At 52.2% G+C, this 17,308-nt stretch overlaps 6 protein-coding genes across 6 annotated transcripts; 4 read left to right on the forward strand and 2 right to left on the reverse strand.

Moving 5' to 3' along the window:
• Nucleotides 1-68: 68 nt before the first annotated feature.
• ACLA_063630 (fungal specific transcription factor domain-containing protein) lies at nt 69-2,149 on the reverse strand (the record flags this gene model as incomplete). The annotated part of the gene is made up of 4 exons (XM_001273819.1): nt 69-606; nt 656-997; nt 1,051-1,379; nt 1,436-2,149. 4 exons carry the CDS (start codon nt 2,147-2,149, stop codon nt 69-71), a joined length of 1,923 nt encoding a protein of 640 aa, XP_001273820.1.
• Nucleotides 2,150-3,461: 1,312 nt separating this feature from the next.
• On the reverse strand, nt 3,462-5,000 carry ACLA_063640 (uncharacterized protein; the record flags this gene model as incomplete). Its single annotated transcript, XM_001273820.1, has 6 exons — nt 3,462-3,867; nt 4,005-4,073; nt 4,133-4,250; nt 4,307-4,453; nt 4,504-4,735; nt 4,797-5,000. The coding sequence occupies 6 exons, from the start codon at nt 4,998-5,000 to the stop codon at nt 3,462-3,464; spliced, it is 1,176 nt and encodes a 391-aa protein (XP_001273821.1).
• Nucleotides 5,001-7,639: 2,639 nt separating this feature from the next.
• Nucleotides 7,640-9,031, forward strand: ACLA_063650 (tyrosinase family protein; the record flags this gene model as incomplete). The annotated part of the gene is made up of 5 exons (XM_001273821.1): nt 7,640-7,824; nt 7,888-8,050; nt 8,104-8,369; nt 8,423-8,696; nt 8,768-9,031. The coding sequence occupies 5 exons, from the start codon at nt 7,640-7,642 to the stop codon at nt 9,029-9,031; spliced, it is 1,152 nt and encodes a 383-aa protein (XP_001273822.1).
• A 597-nt stretch (nt 9,032-9,628) lies between these two features.
• ACLA_063660 (uncharacterized protein) lies at nt 9,629-11,702 on the forward strand (the record flags this gene model as incomplete). Its single annotated transcript, XM_001273822.1, has 5 exons — nt 9,629-9,823; nt 9,878-10,087; nt 10,147-10,598; nt 10,653-10,880; nt 10,925-11,702. The coding sequence occupies 5 exons, from the start codon at nt 9,629-9,631 to the stop codon at nt 11,700-11,702; spliced, it is 1,863 nt and encodes a 620-aa protein (XP_001273823.1).
• A 256-nt stretch (nt 11,703-11,958) lies between these two features.
• ACLA_063670 (uncharacterized protein) lies at nt 11,959-13,047 on the forward strand (the record flags this gene model as incomplete). Its single annotated transcript, XM_001273823.1, has 1 exon — nt 11,959-13,047. The coding sequence occupies one exon, from the start codon at nt 11,959-11,961 to the stop codon at nt 13,045-13,047; it is 1,089 nt and encodes a 362-aa protein (XP_001273824.1).
• A 3,240-nt stretch (nt 13,048-16,287) lies between these two features.
• On the forward strand, nt 16,288-17,247 carry ACLA_063680 (C2H2-type zinc finger protein; the record flags this gene model as incomplete). Its single annotated transcript, XM_001273824.1, has 4 exons — nt 16,288-16,338; nt 16,410-16,601; nt 16,679-16,758; nt 16,839-17,247. 4 exons carry the CDS (start codon nt 16,288-16,290, stop codon nt 17,245-17,247), a joined length of 732 nt encoding a protein of 243 aa, XP_001273825.1.
• Nucleotides 17,248-17,308: the final 61 nt, after the last annotated feature.

Raw genomic sequence — 17,308 nt, forward strand, 5'->3', positions numbered from 1 at the left:
GAGAGATAGTACATATGGTACACAGAACCATGAACCTCCACCAGCCCATAGGAAAATCCGTTGGTTCATTACTGCATATCATCCAATGACAGATTCTCCACTGACAGAAGCAAATCCTCCACCGTGCGTGCACTTGATTGAGTATCGTAGATGATGCAATACTGACTTTGCAAAGATCCAAGGAGTGATTTCTTCCAAACTTTTCTGGTGAAGTAGCGAAGAATCCGATTGATTTCGGGAGAGAGCTCTGTATCGACGAATCCTGCGGCGCAGAGCGCGTGCTGGATCGCGCGGAGCAGGTATCTGCACACGGGAAAGGAAAAAGAGATATACCAGAGACCGTTGATGCAGGTCTCCAGCGAGCGACGCCAGCGGTCGTCGGTCTTGGCGAAGGGGATGGCGTTGAAAGCGCCGTAGCAGAGAGCGTGGTTAAGGAAGCTGGAGGCGGACTTCCAGCCGAAAGTCTGCTTGAAGAGAAAAATGATCTCACGAGTGGCAAGCTTGGCACTGTCGGAGATGCTGATGACGGAGGGGTGTGGTTCGGGTTCTATTTCTGGTGTGAGGAGGGGTTTGCAGAGCCCAGCCACGCTGAGATGATAATGGAGGCTAAGAAAATGAGCAATGCGATACAATATCCTTAACGACGCACACTTACTGCATCATGAATACACGAGGCGGTGCATCTTTCGAAGGTTGAAGACCGGATCTTAAGTCAGTCAACCATTCTGTCAGTCTAGCATGCAAGGACATGAAGACATCCGTCGAAGGTGCGGCGACAGGGGCATCGAGAATGAACTTCGTCACTTCGTTGATGATAACACTGAGCTCTAGTCGGGCTCTACTAGTTGAGAAGACACCTGAGGGATAGACGGGTACACGGAAAGGATATGGATGCCAATAGCGGCGCTGGTCGAGAACCTCGGAATCTGAAAGGGGAATATCATAGAAAGGTGCGTTTTGCACCCGAGGAGCTTCATGAACCACGGCAGCGGCTACTCTGGAACAGTATCAGATCCGAGCGAAGAAATTTGGAGAAAAAATGATAGTTACGCTTGCCACTCAAACAGACCCCAAGCTGTCGCCGCTCGTGCTCTATTCCACGGATCAGACCGATCGTACCCGGCGCCAGCGGCAGGAGACAGTGGGTCGTATAGCTTCAACTCATTTGCCATGCGAATGGCGGCTCCCAGGCAAGACCAGCCAATTTTGTCTTTGCCCAAGCAGTTATAGGTGAGATTCATCACCATCAATGCTTGGACGGTGGTGAGGCTGGGCTGCGGATCAGCAATCCGCAGCCTTTGTGCTTCTGACAGAAAACGAATACACATGTCCATCTCCTTGAACCGATCCCAGGGTCTTCGAAGACTATAGGAGTAAAGCTGAGGGGCCCGTCAGGATAGGTGGGATCAACGGAAACAAAAGAATATCCTCTTACACAAGCATGAGCTAATACAGCATTTACAAGGAGTTGGGAGCAAAACCTCGAATGACAACCTATCATATCAGCTAGAAATAGACGTTGATCAAACCAGTTATAACAGGGATAATCCCAAGTAAAGTATAGAGACAGCAGATGCGACACTAACCGATCACTACTCGTAATAGTGGTCCATGGCCTTGCAGGCACGGAGAAGATGGGTTCTTCGCAGAGAGTCGGAAGTCTCATCGAGTTCATCAATTGATATTCTGTGGCTAGCTTTGTCAACCCAACGTGGGCATCGGAAAGTTGACCCAGAGCCGATTCTTGCAGATATTCGGCTGCTGATCTTGGACTCGTGCTACTGCGGATCGCATTAACCACCCGTAACAGGTCCTGCGGCGCGCAGTCGCGGACTTTCTGATACAAAGCCAAGAGGATGCTCCAATCCTCTTTTGACTGATCAAGGGAACCATCCTTAGGTACTGAGACCAAATCGGTCACGACTTCGAGTGAGGAAGCTGATACTGCCTCTTCGCTCGGGTTGCGGACACAAATCTCACTGTCCTGATCCTCGACCAAGACGTGGTTGGTCTGAATAGCACCGATCGGTGAATCCGGGCGTATTCCAACCTGCGCTGTCACCGAGGTAGGTAGATGTTGTCGAATCGAATGGATCTCATTCTCAAGTGACTCCACCCTCCGTTTCAAACAGAAGTTCTTACCCTCCATCTCTGCTAGACGGCGCTTAGTCCCTAGTAACCGGCGGCTGGTCCCTTCCGCGTCAAGTAAACACTCGATGCCCAATTGTACACAGGCCACGCAAGGGCTCGTCCCACTGCACTGGGGGGGAGGGGAGCAAGAAAGAGTCAACACCGCCCGGCGGGTGTGGGTACATTATTGCGGAACCTACTTTGCGCTTCTTGGCGCGACATTCCAGACAAGCAGTCACCGCGATATGCCGGCGGCGTTGGGATGTAAACATTGTCCCGACTCGGCGATTGCCACGAGAGGCAGGAGCAATCACCGGCAACCTGAGTGCATCGCCCATGGCGCCGGTGGTGCGCAGAACGTGACTTTTTAAACTGCGCGGTGCGCGACCAGATACAGAAACTCTAAGAATAGATGATGGTATGCCGTCTCCGCATACCCTGTCTCCATCGGGCCCAGTCGGGGTGGTTCAAGCAGTCTAACCGGCGACCTGGGTGGCGTAGCTGATCAGGAGTGAAGGTCGATCTGAGGCGATCTGAGGGTCGATCGAAAGATCGAAGTTATTGGGAAACAGGCAGATGGCACGGCACGTGCAAGACTTGGAGCCTCCAGGGATTGGCTCGCTTAGTATTTGTCAGCTAACGGTGATCCCCACTGATCAAAGATTTCGCGTTCCGATGAGACAAGTTGACTTGATTCCAGGGGCGATGGATGGCAGAACGCAGCACGCGTGCTAGTTAGTAGCTGCTGCGGGCCTACAACTAGAGAATGCTGGAATGTCCATCATCCTCGGGACCTGGTCACCACTTTGACTTGGAGCAGCGCCAGCAACACCAAACTCGGTCACGTGATTTTTTCTTCCCCCTTGAGGCCTGAGGCCGCAACGCTACCGCTTGCCTGTTGCCAGTGGTCTGGAGTCTGGAGAGGTATAGCCTACACCTTGGGCATTCCAGCAGAGAGCCTGGTCGGTCGGAGTATATTAGAGCGGGTAGGAATATTGAAAGATCGCGAAGAGTTTGCCCTGTTGGGCACAGGAACGAGAGTATCTACGTAGTCACGTGCAACGCTCCTGCTGTAGCTAATCCATCAAGCATGCATCGAGAACAGCCCCTATTGCTCCTTCAGCCATGCTTCATAGGTAGCTTTGCACGAGTCTTTCGCCGAACGCTTGTCCTGCAAAGGATTCTCATCGTACAAGATCCATCTGTAACTCAACAGATGAGACTAGACGGCCGCTGGAACCATGTCACACAAAATCGTCATCCCTGATCACAGCGATAATCAGAACGATGAATGTAACGGAGGTATTTAAACTTATTTTCTACCTTACACATCATATTCGGTCTTCCACCGTCCGCACCGGTCCTATACTCTGATCTCCCATATCACTACCCCCCTCAGTGTGCACAATAACCTCGGTCGTGCGCAGGATTCTCTGCGATGAGAAGCGGTGAACATGTCTCTGCGCCTCCAGATTCTCCTCACTCCCCCTTTCCGATGCTGACAGCGACGACTGAATTCCATCGATGCGGACATTGTATTTCTGCGCCTCGTGATCGATCCGACTGCGTGCCATCGAGCCCATCGCGTGGCTGGAGGAGTGTGCGTAATATGCATTCGTGGTGCGTTTTCGGGGGCGAGACCCGGTAGCTAAGCTCCAAGTGCTGCCGATGACGGATTTGACGAGGGGTTTGATGGTAGGGAAACAGGCTGCGAGGATCCCGACGTTGAATTCGATACTAGAATCCGTTAGTCTTGTGGTTGGCAAAGAGAACAATCGTTCGAAGGCGGACCAGTTCCAAATCAGGAATTTGGCAGTGCTATCATATGCGACTAAGGTTAGAATTGCAGTACCGCGGAGTGATGGTGCACGTACCGGAAAGCATTGGGATCGTCAAAGACCCGCGACTGGAAAACAGTCTTCGCAATCGCAGCACCACAGGCACTGGTTACCGGTCAGCTCCTCTGATGGCGGCATGAGCAATGGATTATGGGTGGGTGTACAAGTATCCGAGGCCGAGAATACCCATCAGGGAAGCTTTAGTCCGCTTGTTCACCTGGATGTTCCAGAACATGAAGACGGGGAGCGTGGCAAAGGCGAAATCCGTGATGATATTGATGGCTGTATGAGACACTGTGTTAGTCTGATCGTTTGCTCGCTCGTCGAGTTTCACGTACCGCTGTTGAATTGGCCGACGGCGAGATAAGTCTGCATGGAATAACAGGTGGCTGTTTGTTTTTGCGCAAAGTCCCATGCCGCGCTGACTGGATAGCACTGGAATACTATGCTCAAGCAGCAGCTAATCGTGAAGATAACCAGGAAGACTGCTAAAAGTGAGCAACCAATGTCTTCCTTCTCTGTATCGGAAACTCACTCAGAGTCCCAATCAGGATCTTCCTCAGGACCTTATTCTGCGATGTAAACCGCAGTAGAAAGAACCCGAGCGATATCTTGACTGAACTGATGCCGGTCACAATGATGATGGCGTGGAAGAACATATACTTGTTCAATGGCATCCGGTCATTGAGACCTATGTCTGCACTGTAATGGCCCAGTCCGTGTTCCGTCTCACCGATGAAGCATCCTAAAACACCAAACGCACAAGCCTCCAGGAGTCGCATGAGTATGAAGAAGGCGGCCGCCTGACTGAGAGCACACAAAACTCACCAGCGCGAGGATCATGATCCAATCATCGATGTCGAATCTGCGAAGGATGGCTAGTCGTACATAGCAGCGCAGGACGACCAACAAGCCCGATAAGCCAGTCAGAATGCCCACGGTGGTGAGGATCTGAGGTGCCGTGGTATCGCCCCTCGTCTCAAGAACCATTTCCGGCATCTGCCGTGGCATCAAGCGTTCGAACGCCTCCATGACGGGACTTATCTATCCCTCCACGCACGGTACACGTTCGGGCTAGATGATCTGCTGTTCAAGATCTATCTAGGCAGTTCCCATCTCGTGGGTATCATTCATGTTAGCTTGAGAAGGGATCAACAGGAGAAATAGACGATCAACCAACAAGAATTCCAAGTCGACGGATACAAGCTTACGGGCGACCAGGGGCAATAAGTATCTAGCTAGAGCCTTCAATGCATAACAAGCCCAGTATGGGTGGATCCGGGGCCCTGGCGCTCTTATGAACAGTACTACAGGGCAAGCTAGAAACAAATAGGTCCGGACATTGACAAGTCCTGAGGATGCGACAAGAGATCGCATGGAAGACTTGCGGCCCGTATAAACCACCCTTTTCCTGATTAATCTATATGCGCCAAGGCTGCAGTAACCGAGAAAACTACATGCATTGTGCAAGGTTGTGCAAGTATGCCGAAAGGAGAAACAGCCAGAATGCGTGAGGAAGCTCTCTCTATCTAGATAGTTTCGACGCCTATCCGGTTTGCGAGTCGTTCCTGGATTCTGGAAGGTAGCATCGGTCATTAAGCCGTGGCCTTCGCATGGTTGAGATGCTGTCTGCATAGGCACCACGGATAATGATAGGAACATGGGCGAGTCCTCTGACGGCGGATGTGATATGAGAGTGGGATCCTCCCTCTCCCACCAGCACGGAGAAATGACTTCGTTTTGGGTAAATGTGGGAAAAAACATGTCGCATGGAGCGGACTAGATCGACAGGGATTCCAACTGCAAGACTGCATAGGCCATAGAGGAAGTTAGGTTAATATACAGCATCTTGGCGTGATTCATGCGTCGGGCTTGCGAGTGACGGTTGCCGGCTTTCGGCCGCATAGGAAACCTTTTGCAATTTGCGCTTGTAGGATCATCGATAGTGCGGGAGGTAAGGATAGACTCGGTGGAGTAGTAGTGACTAACTCACTGTCGTATGATAATTTGATCATATCTTGTGCTTTGCTTTCTCCATGAACTGGAAAAGGATGATCGTGGTGATCCGGATGCACAGTCCAAGTGACTCCATGCGGGTCCTCAGCATCGACTCTCCAAGGACGACTTCTGATATGCAGCAAAATCGAGATGGATCGACTGCCATCTAGCATTCTCGCTGTCTAGAGAGTGGTCCAGTCGAATCCGAGGGGTCTCATCCGGAAGAAATCTCTTTTCTGTCCGGTAAAATAGACCTTCCAGAGCCAACGGGCTTGGTGGTTGTGTTGTCCGTACAACAAAAAGTACGGGATATGGCACGATTAATCAAAACGCTGTTGCTTAGGTGCAGTAGTTAAGTTTGAGATAGATGCCGCGCCAGGCCCAATTGACCAGTGGCGAGCATTAATTTGTTTCCATTGTGACCCCTAATGTCGGACCGCCATACTGCGTTCAGTATAAGTGAAGTTTTAGACTCACTTGGCGAAAACTCACTTAATCGCCCACGGGCCACGACATTATTACACTTTACAGAGATCAAATTCTGTCCACTACTATTAGCTAGATCAGGCTAAATAGATCCCAAGCGAGTCAAGCGGAGTCAAGCGGGCCCATTCCAGGTCCAGCTAAATCTCTAGCGATCTACTACTCCGTAGATATCTAGTCCCGACTCCAGCCAGCGGCCCAGCTCGTCCGGATTGACTAGTGTCAAGATTGAGTGAGGCTTCTTGGAGCCCCTTGGACTTGGAGACGGACCAGAGAGCCACGTAGTTAGCCATTGAGGTCATCACAGTCACACAGGGAGCGATGGGACGCGGGAACCGCCGCCGAACCCGGTCAATCCTACCAATTCTTTGCGGGCGTTCAGCCATTTCCATCAATACTCCGAATTCTGTGAACTTTGACGTTAGCTGTTTGCCAAGAATGCCATTGTCAATGTCTGCTGCATTCTGGAAAACAATGACCATGTAAAGTCCGCCAATATGTCGTATTACAAGTGACAACCCAGAAGGCCAGAATCAGACCGATTCCTCGCGGATATTAAACGGGCCAGGAACTAAAATGTTATTAGCAGTAGTACGCATGCCGTGTCAGGGAGGGGATTCGTCCCTCCAGGAAGCAGGGGGACCAGGCTACTCCCCAACCCGTCCCGGCGTCCCCTGTCAGTGTATCTAGTGTTTCTCCATTCAGAGCCGTAGTCTCCTGCTCAAGATTCAGCTGTGTGCCGAAGCCCTAGAGCGACCAGGGAGTCAATCCTGACTCAATCCCAGCTCTGCCATTGCTGCAGCTCAACGGTTGCATAACAACATACAATAACAATCCTATAAAGACATTGTAGTATCTAGTACTCAGGGTATCCTTGGAAAGTCGTGCATTTGTGTTGCATGCGTCCTTGTTTAAACTAACCGGTCTGCTTGCCGATAGTTTCAAGGCTACATGCTTATCCATGGCCCCATTCAACAGAGCTAATTCGACCAGTTCATCCCCTAGGTTGAAGCGAAGCTGGCACCGTCATGCTTTCGGCTCAGACTAACCATGCAGGTCCGGCATTGTCTGCTGTCATAGTCTCATAGACCCCGTTTAAATAGGAATGTTGATGACAGAACTCTCCCTCGCTTTCTTCCATTCTCATCCAGTTTCACTATTGCTTCTCTGTTTTCAATCACAGCACGAGGATGCGGCTCTCAATTTTCTCTGCAGTTACAGCATTGGCTGCTGTGACGCCTACTTTGGGCTTCAACATCGATCAATGGGATCTGTTGGCTGGAAAGGCTCTGGTCAACCAGGTTGTCTACCACTACACGAACCCCGAAGCCAGCAAGACATGCACCCCTCTTACTGCTGCAATTCGAAGAGAATGGTATGGCCTCTACACGGCCCTAATAAAAAACCTGTCATCACTTTGAGACCTGATCATCTGTAGGGGCTCGCTTACCAGAGCCGAGCGGAAGGAGTACATCAACGCTGTGAAGTGTTTGGCTTCCAAGCCCTCCAAGTCGGATCCCGCATTCGCTCCTGGTGCGCGCAACCGCTACGATGACTTTGTCGCCGTCCACATTAATCAGACCTGGGTCATCCACGCCACTGTACGTGTGATTCCTCCCGGATGCAAGTATTTTTTATTGATGAACCACTCCAGGGAAACTTCCTGACATGGCATCGCTACTTCACCTGGGCCTATGAGCAAGCTCTACGCAACGAGTGCGGCTACACCGGCTACCAACCTTACTGGGCCTGGAACAAGTACGCCGATGACCCGCTCAACTCGCCCATTTTCGACGGCTCCGAGTACAGCATGTCCGGCGACGGAGCCTATATCCCCCACGAAGGCACCGAGGCTGCGCCGGGTATTGTCCTCAAGCCCGGAAACGGTGGTGGCTGCGTCAAGGCGGGCCCATTCAAGGAGTGAGTATTTCTCGCGCACTGCAGGAAGCATTCATCACTGACAACTGGAATAGCTGGAAAGTCAACCTTGGCCCCGTCTTCCCCAGCCTCAAGGTCCCCGGCGTCGTCGCCCAGAACGGCAGCGGTCTGGGATATAACCCCCGCTGTCTGCGCCGCGACATCTCCAAGGATGCCGCACGGTGGACCACAACCAACTACGTGGTGGACTTGATCACCAAGGAGAATAACATCCTGGACTTCCAGAATACCATGCAGGGTGACTTCCCCAACGGCTTCCTCGGTGTGCACAGCGGCGGCCACTACACCATTGGCGGTGATCCGGGAGGTGTACGTATCCCCTTCCCTCCCTTTTATATTCGAAAGGACAAATTTTTTTTTCGCTAACATGGCATCTGCAGGATTTCTTCGCCTCTCCCGGGGACCCTGCTTTCTTCCTGCACCATTCCGCCATCGACCGTGCGTTCTGGACCTGGCAGAACCAGGACCCCGCGAAGCGCACGTACGTCGTCGAGGGCCCGACCGTTCTCCCCGGTCTGACTCCGGACCCTCCCAATTCCACTCTGAATGATATCGTGGATATGAGCAGTGCTCTGGCGCCGCCCAAGAAGATCAAGGAGCTTCTAGACACGACTGGGGGGCCGTTCTGCTATGTTTATCTGTGATGCTTCTCTAGTGTCGTCCTGTGGCTGGGTGAAAACCTCGTAAACCATTTCATGTAGATTTCTTGTATTAAACTTGTTGATAGTATATATATATTTTCTTTCACCTTGATCAGCTTCAACGCGTGGATGTTCCTGGCTTTCTTGATGGGGATGTTCAACTTATTAGTGTTTTTACATGGGAAGATGAAAATATGATTTCATTTGAATCAGAGAAACCCATTTATATTTCTACTCGAGTCCTGATGAGAGTATTCTGTGATGCCTTAAAATATATACCATGCAAGGATCAAAACACCACCACACACTTGTAAACAAATAGCGCACAGGGGATACCATCTTCCTCATATGAATTCTTCCACTACTCAATATAGATATATCTCTATATATCTGTATATAGATTAAATGCTCAAATCTCATCAATATAAACCTGATTTTCACCATCTAAATTCAATCTCCCAGGCACAGCCGCATGACGGCCGATCTTCCTCCACAGCCGCTTTTAGTTTCAGTTTCAGATCTTATCTGGACATCTCCCAACTTGTCCCAAGTCCCAACCACACCTCTCCATCATCGAAAAGACCCCCGAATCCATACAGCATGGATCAAAGACAGATGCCGGGAGATTTCCATCACGATGGTAGCGATGTCTCCCCACAACCACCCCCAGAACCTACCCAGGAACTCCAGGCTGTCGATCTTGGCAGGAAGCCACCTAAGCGGCATCCCGCCGACACCCTAACCCCGGGTCTCGCCAACGAGGATCTCTGGCTGCTCGTCCGGCGGTTTAACAAGGTACAGTCGCACCTATGTTCCATCACCGTGCAGCCTGGCTGGCTAACGGTTCAGCAAATATACCATGTCAAAGCCGCGCCCAACACCACGGAGGAAGACCTCGATCTCAACCGCGCGGAGGACGAGCAATTCCCTCCGGAGAAGCTGCGGATGACAATCGAACGGTTCTACACCTCGGTTGTGATCGGAGTGATGGGGTTTTGCCGCCATGTGGCGCGATTGCGTTCATGGAGGGAGCCGCGACGCACGGCGGTGTTTTGTACAGTAGGACTGGATCTACAGGTTCATGGACCGATCGGAATCATCGTGGCTAACGACTACAGGTTTATTTTGTTGCGTGGTGGCTTGATATCATTCTTCTTGTGTTCTCGGGGCTACTAATTGCGTTGATTCTGAGCCCGCGACTTCGCCCGCTGCTTTTCCCTGCGATGGCTACGGTTCCTGCTGCGGCCGGGGCTGGGGACAAGGACAGTGTGACTGGTGTGCCGGAGCGCTACAAGGGCGAAGCTGCCGAGCGGGAGGCGCAGAATCTCGTCAACAGCGTCGCCACCATTGCCGTGCAAAGCGCAAGTGGGAAGTATGGTCAAGCTGTGCCGGAGGATGCGGAGAAAGTCGACGAGCCGGAGAGTATTGAGGATGTCGTTGATGCTGCAGCTGCGGCAGATGCGGCGGAAGATAAGACGCAGAAGCCGATGAAGAAGAAAGTGGCACGGGGTACAGACCAGGCGATGAGGGCGATCAGCAATATTACGGATGTTTACGAGAAATTCGGCAAGTAAGTAGTTGTGTTTTCCCCCATGTTGAGGGGACTCGATGCTGACGCTGGCAGTGTGTTTTCGCCGACATCCCCATTTCTGGCGATTGTGCCGCGTCTACGCCTCGTGGGCATTCTCGTCTCTATTGGCCTCGCCTCTGTCATCGTGTCCAGTCATCTTATCATCAAAGCTGCCGCCTTTGCAATCGGATTGGGCTTCTTCGGGGGTCCGATCATCACACACGCCGTGGATTACCTCAACCGCAAGATTCCCAACTGGAGAGAGCACCTCGACTTGCAAAAGTATGTCTGCTGCTCCGCGATCGATCCTGGCTAACAAGGAGTAGGACTCTTCTGAAAGGTGTTCCCACCAATGCACAGCTGACCTTGACGCTTCTTCGGATTGGAGAGATCAATTCATCCCCACTGCCTCCGCCACCCTCGTCGGAGGACGTGTCCTCATCGCTGATCGGCCGAAAGGCACAAAGCCTCATCACGCTGGCGGAAAACAAGCTGGATGCAATTCCAGTTGCTTCACTCGATGTGACTTCTGACAACCCAACTCCTCCAAGCCGACCGAAACGCAGATGGCTCTTGAAGGTGCTCAAATTCGTCCGCCGCACGATCGCAACGGCGATCAAGAGCCATGTTGCATTCGACCGCGCCATGCGAATCGCAAACTCGGCACACACGCGGAATCTGATCGAAATGCTCCAGAAGAAAGTCTGGGTCGCTGCCCCAAGTGGACCGCTCAAGTTCGAGGCCAAGTTCCAGCGCAAACGGGGGACGGCGGTGATTGACTCGTCACAGGAGCCGCCCGTGTTGTATTTTACGACCGTGCAGGCTTCTGCGATAGATGATCTGAAGCTAGAGCATCAGAAGAAGAGCGCTGTCCTGTTTCAAATCCCTGTGTCGGAGATACACGAGCTGAAGAAGACGGAGGGGCTGGGGTGGAAGGGCAAGTTGATTGTGGAGTTGACGGCAGGAAGCAAAGAGGCCGCAGATGGACTGGTCATTTCCGGAGGAGAGAGCGAGGAATCGTATCATTTGACAGGCATGAGGGCGCGCAATCAGCTATTCAATCGGCTGATCGCGATCGATGCACAGTTCTGGGAGAGTCGTTGAGCGTGCAGGCAATGAGCCCATTCGGGCAATGGACCTTAACAAAGAAATATCCGAGCAACGAGCAGCGTACAGATCCAGAAAAGCTTGTCTCTGTCTGCAGCCTGGGTTTTGAATGGTGGTGATGGCAGGCAACAGTAGGCGACCAGGCTGCCATTCATCCATCCCCCCCGCCTTGCCTTTTCCCTTTTAAAAGAAGCGCCAAACTCCCCCCCCCCTCCTCTGGCGATGATTCCGATCCTCACTCTCTCCCAACACCATGGCCGAACCATCTGTCTATCCTCCCAATTTCACATCCTTTCTGGACCAAGACCAAAGTTCCCTATTCTCCGTCCTACCGCCCGAGATTCGACATGAAATTTTCGCCTACGCCCTCGCGAGCTTCGAGGATACCGACCGCCCGTATAGTAGGGAGACATACTGGACACGACCAGGCTATACGGCCCCCCATCGTACTTGCACAGAACTTCTCCGAACATGCAAGCGGATCTATCGTGAGGCCTGGTTCCTGCCTTTTGCTAGTGCCGAGCACTCGTTTTATCTTACTTCCCACGATCGACAGCCCGACGTACGATTCTCATTCCAGGACCATCTAAATCTGATCCACAGTATCCATGGCGAGACGAGTATTGGTCGGATCAGGATATTTGCGCAACTCTGGGCCCTCGAAGATGGAGTTCGGATGGAGTATCTTCTCAATATGAGCCACTTCGCCCCCAGAAGCATCACGCTCACGATCCGCTACACTGATTTCTGGTGGTGGGAACGTGATCAGCCGCTGTCTATCCAAGCACCATGGGTCAATCGAATTCGGTTGCCGGCGAGTGTCACGCGGTTTGCCATGGATTTCGAGAGTATCGAGCGCCGCAAGGGGGAGATCGATTACATCGCCAACCAGGCGGCCGAGACTTGGTTCTTCCGTCGCAGGGACGGGCAGTTTCTCACGGCGGACAAAGCCGACATGACCGTGTCGAAGTGGACGGGGAGCTCTATCCTGGGAAAGCAGCGATGGCTTCGCGACGAGGTCCGTCCGGGTCAGTTGGACTACCATGTCGTGACAGTCGTGTGGCGGGTGTCTCCAGGCTTAAAGGAGGAGCCGCTCCCGACGCCGTGCCCGACGGTGCAAGTACCACCTGATTTTCAACGGCCAACTCCTCCTTCCAGACATGCCAGCTCTGTGTTGGTCGATCACTTGCAGGCGGCCCAGATAGCACCCGACCTGTCGGCGGAGGAAACCTTCGCGGCCCTGCAGGCATACCACCGCAGACTAATGGAGGAACGGCTGGCGATCAGACGGCGCTCGACGAGGCGGCCACGATCTGTGAGTCGACAGCAGCTGGATGAGTGAGCTGGTGTCTTTGGGGCTATTTCGAGTAATGAGAATTAGGACATGCATGCGCCGGAACCGCGAGACGCAAGGGGCGATTTGATGGAATTCTACACTACATACCGCAGTGAAATGGGCAGACGGCCTTGTGATCTCTCCGCAAGATGTCAATCAATTGTTCCAGTCCATTCGGGCAGTCCTTTCCTTTTGTGAGGAGTATGAAGATCCGCCTCTAAGTAATTTAGTGAGCCCCGTCCATACCCGTTCCTGGAGTCGGGTGCGTTAATCTGCCCCAATCAGCGCGAGGCTGACTCCTTCATGCTGGAGCTGACGCCCATCACGTCGCCCCAAGCCGTGATTAGGGGGGAGATAGGTCAGCACACCCCTGCAGACAAAGGATATAATAACGCGGACAGCGCCCTCCCACGATCAACGCCGAGGAAAGAGTCACACAGACGTTCAATATGCCTGGCCAGGATTGCTCCCCCTCCCCTCTAGAAAGGTCTATCTACCAGATAAACTGGGGCCAATTGCAAATAATTGCATAAAGAAGGCGGCATAACCTCCGCAGTCCATAACGTCTGCGGTGTTGGCGGAAGAGGTGATCTGCAACGGCAACATAAGGCATCACGAAAGTTTACTGGACCATCAACAGGGGCGGAAGCGTGCGAACACTTAAGATCGATCGATCGATCGGTCCTCTTCGTCCGAGAAATGTTTTTCTTGGAGCTTGTAATATCAGTTTGTCCGGTATCTATCTACGGAGTACATACCTATCGGGTTAAGTATGTGGCGGGAGTCAGGCCTGGTTCGAATCTTGGCCGAAACATAAGTAGATGCCCTGCGACGTGTCTCTATCTTCCTGGTGGCGGAATTGTGTGAGTGGTGAGAATTTCGTTGCACCAGAAGCAACAAAGAAAACAGGAAAGGTGAGCCCGGGGGGGCGGGGGGGCCTGTGAGGCCATGAATTGCAAGGAGAGCAGACACATGTGGCCTTGTCTGGCTGGACTATTGCGATAGAGGGATAGTTTTAGTAGATACTGACTAGATAGATAGAGGACATCCCAGTCTGACAGTACATGAGCGACGCATCATTCACTGCATTAGAGCTTTGATCCCCATGGATATTGTGCCTCACAGTCTCACAGTCTCACACAGCCTGGCTGAGGAGAGTTAGCAGAATAATCAAGCAAGATGGAGGTGTCTATTGTTTCCCGTCGTCTCTCCGTTCTTGCTGGAGGGGTGCTTGCATGGCATCAAACCTTTTCCTTGATCACTTTGTTGAGTTTAGATGTTGATGTTGATCTTGCCTGAGCGTTTCTAACGAATGTATCGTATCTTGCTATGACTGGGAAGAACATCACATGGGCTTGTCTTCTCTCTCAGTCCTGAACCTGACAAGACGGGATCCAACCTAGTCCGTCTTCCGGATGTAAGGGTTATGACCAGTAGTGCATTTGTACCCTGCTCCAGTCTACCCTCTTTTGTTTACCTATGGAGAACTTCGCAATTCTAAGATGGGGAATGCCAGGGTCTCGGAGTGGGATAGAATCATAGAGGTCGGAGAAAGGATCCGTTCCAGAGCGTTAAGGCACATGTTTGTGAGACATTGCCAGTGACTTTTTTTTCCTGCCGATCCTTTCACCCTCTTTGAGAGATTAAATTGAAGGGATGCAGTTGACCACGGCTAGAACTTTCGGCCGGGGTTTTCTAACCTTGGCCAACTGTAAGCCCTTGTACGCTTGTACGCTTTGACTTCATTACTCTATGAAGACTATGATCTACGGAGTATGTCGATCAGGTCAACTTAGTGTATGATCTTATCACTTCTTTCTCCTCGAATTCTGCCTCTCCCAACTCCCAATGCGTCACACTGCATTGGATACCATGCCCAAAGCCCACTAATCGGGGCTCGGGCTTCCATATAATTCGCCTTGTTTCGCTTTCTCTCGGCTTTATTCCGAGACTCTGACCACAGTCGGACTGTGACATGATCACTTTGGTCCACATAGCATAGTTCTCTAGTGAGGTGATTTGAATTCCTTACTTGATAGTTCTGTGGGCCATCGACTTGTTCGACGGTCGACAATCGCAGCCAGCAGCCAGCAGCCAGCACTGGCCGCCAGGCATGGCCGCAGTATTGGACATTGCAGAGCCAGTTGATTCCCGGTGGCTAATCTGCAAAGGCTGACTTCTTCTCCTTGTAATGGATTGAGTGTTCCACCTGTTCATACGGCAACAATCTAATTTGACGGGGAGTCCCCCCGGCCGGCATTGGCGTGCAGCAGGAGTCTTAACGAGAACTGCCCCAGATGTCAGAATCCAACACTTAAACAGCAAACACCCGATCTTTTCGCAGGTACTTTTGTGAGGTTCCTCTTGAGGAAGATCATCAGTTATCGGCCGCTAGTGATGCTGCGGTTCTAACTTCCATGACTGCTTACGGCCGATGGGAGGCTTTGCTGAGGGAAACCCTAGTTTCGGTGAGCTTTTTCCGAGAATTCCAACAGTATTGCCTTACTGGGTAGGGATCTTCGAGCGTGTGTCTGGAGGAATCTTGTGAACAATGTACGTACATGGTGCATGCCATCATGTTGAATGCAATGCAATAATGGCTTCATTTAGCCACCAGTCACCCTCGAGTCGGATCAACAGATAGATCGACTCTGCTAGTGGAATCCGGGGCTATAATGGCGCTGTTATACATGTTGATTTTATCCATCATTCTTCCAGTGTATGTAGTAGCTCCCCCCGAGTCCGCAAATATGTCTTGGTAACGAACCTCATCTTCGGCATCTGCCAAAAAGCGATCATGACGCACCCCCCCTGTAGAATATCACATAGCTAAGCGTACAGGCAGTGTATAGACGTAAAGCCCAGACATATCGGAAGCTCAGTCGCCACTGAGGCCCGGCGTGGAACCAGCCCTATACAAGAGAGGTCGAATAATCTAGCCCTCGTCTCCCTCGAGGCTGGATACCTCACAAGAGCTCGATCCCCATGTCTTGGGGACAATAGCCTTGGTAGCTAGTGTAATGCATGCATACTCTAGCAACCGTCTATCAAAAAGCAGTCGGCGACCCAAAAGTCCCACGGCCGTGCGCTGGCACCAGACCCCGAACTATCATATACAGCTTCAATCCCGTACTCACGCCTCAGCTCAGACATTGTCATCAATCTCAAGCCCAAGCCAAGCTCCATCCAGCGCATCATCCTGACCAGTCAGTACGGATAATCATCCCCATTGTATCGCGGAGCAATATGTGCAAGTTCAAGTGCCCTGGCCGCACTGCGGAAAGGTCAGTACTGTCTGTCTGTCAGCTTTTCTTTTGTCTCATGCTTCCGGGGTGCACTCGCATAGTCTAACTGACACGGCTGGATAGTCTTTCAAACGCAAGTCGGACCTCGGTCGACACCATCGTATCCATACCAATGAGCGTCCCTATCACTGTACCACTCAGGGCTGCGACAAGAGCTTCGTGCAGCGCAGCGCGCTGACCGTCCACCTGCGAACGCACACGGGCGAGCGTCCCCATGTTTGTGACTTTGACGGCTGCGACAACGCGTTCTCTGATGTATCCTCCTCCAATCCCCCCCTTCCATCGTATCCATTGTCTTTGGGGAAATCGTCCCTCGCTAACGCCCACATCAGTCATCAAGCCTCGCCCGCCACCGCCGCACACACACCGGCACGAAACTCTACAAGTGTCCCGAACGAGGATGCAACAAAAGGTATATGCCAGATTAGAGCTCCCCCACCTAAGCCAACGCAACCAAATCAATCATAGATACTAAAACGAGGGAGCCAATAGCTTCTCCCGCAGAGAAACCCTCACAAACCACCAACACCGTCATCATCCACCTCGAGCCCCCCAGCAACAGCACAGTCACACAGCATGCGCCCCCTACACATCCTCCCTCTCCCACTCCATGATTCCGGTCCCGGGGACCTGTACCTACCTCCCCTCCCCAGACTACGCCTTCTACCTGCAGCACAACCTGCCCCTGAGCTACGCCACCGTACAGCCCGACGCCTCGCTCGCCCCGTCCAGCGTACCCGTTATGGCGATCAACGAGGTGCAGTACTGCCAGTCGACGGTACAGCACCCGTATGCGCAGTCCGCTCAGCCGTGTGTGGGGTTTGCGGTCCAGGATCCCTACCGGTCACCGTGGGTGTATGAGTCGGATGGGATGGAGATGTGCTATCCGTTCTGTGGGTGATTGCGGCGGGTTGGGATGTTTGGGACTCTTCTGGGTTGGATTGATTTGATCTGAATTTTAC

The sequence above is a fragment of the Aspergillus clavatus genome, genomic scaffold (assembly GCF_000002715.2).
Source record: "Aspergillus clavatus NRRL 1 1099423829796 genomic scaffold, whole genome shotgun sequence".
In the NCBI taxonomy this organism is placed as follows: domain Eukaryota; kingdom Fungi; phylum Ascomycota; class Eurotiomycetes; order Eurotiales; family Aspergillaceae; genus Aspergillus; species Aspergillus clavatus.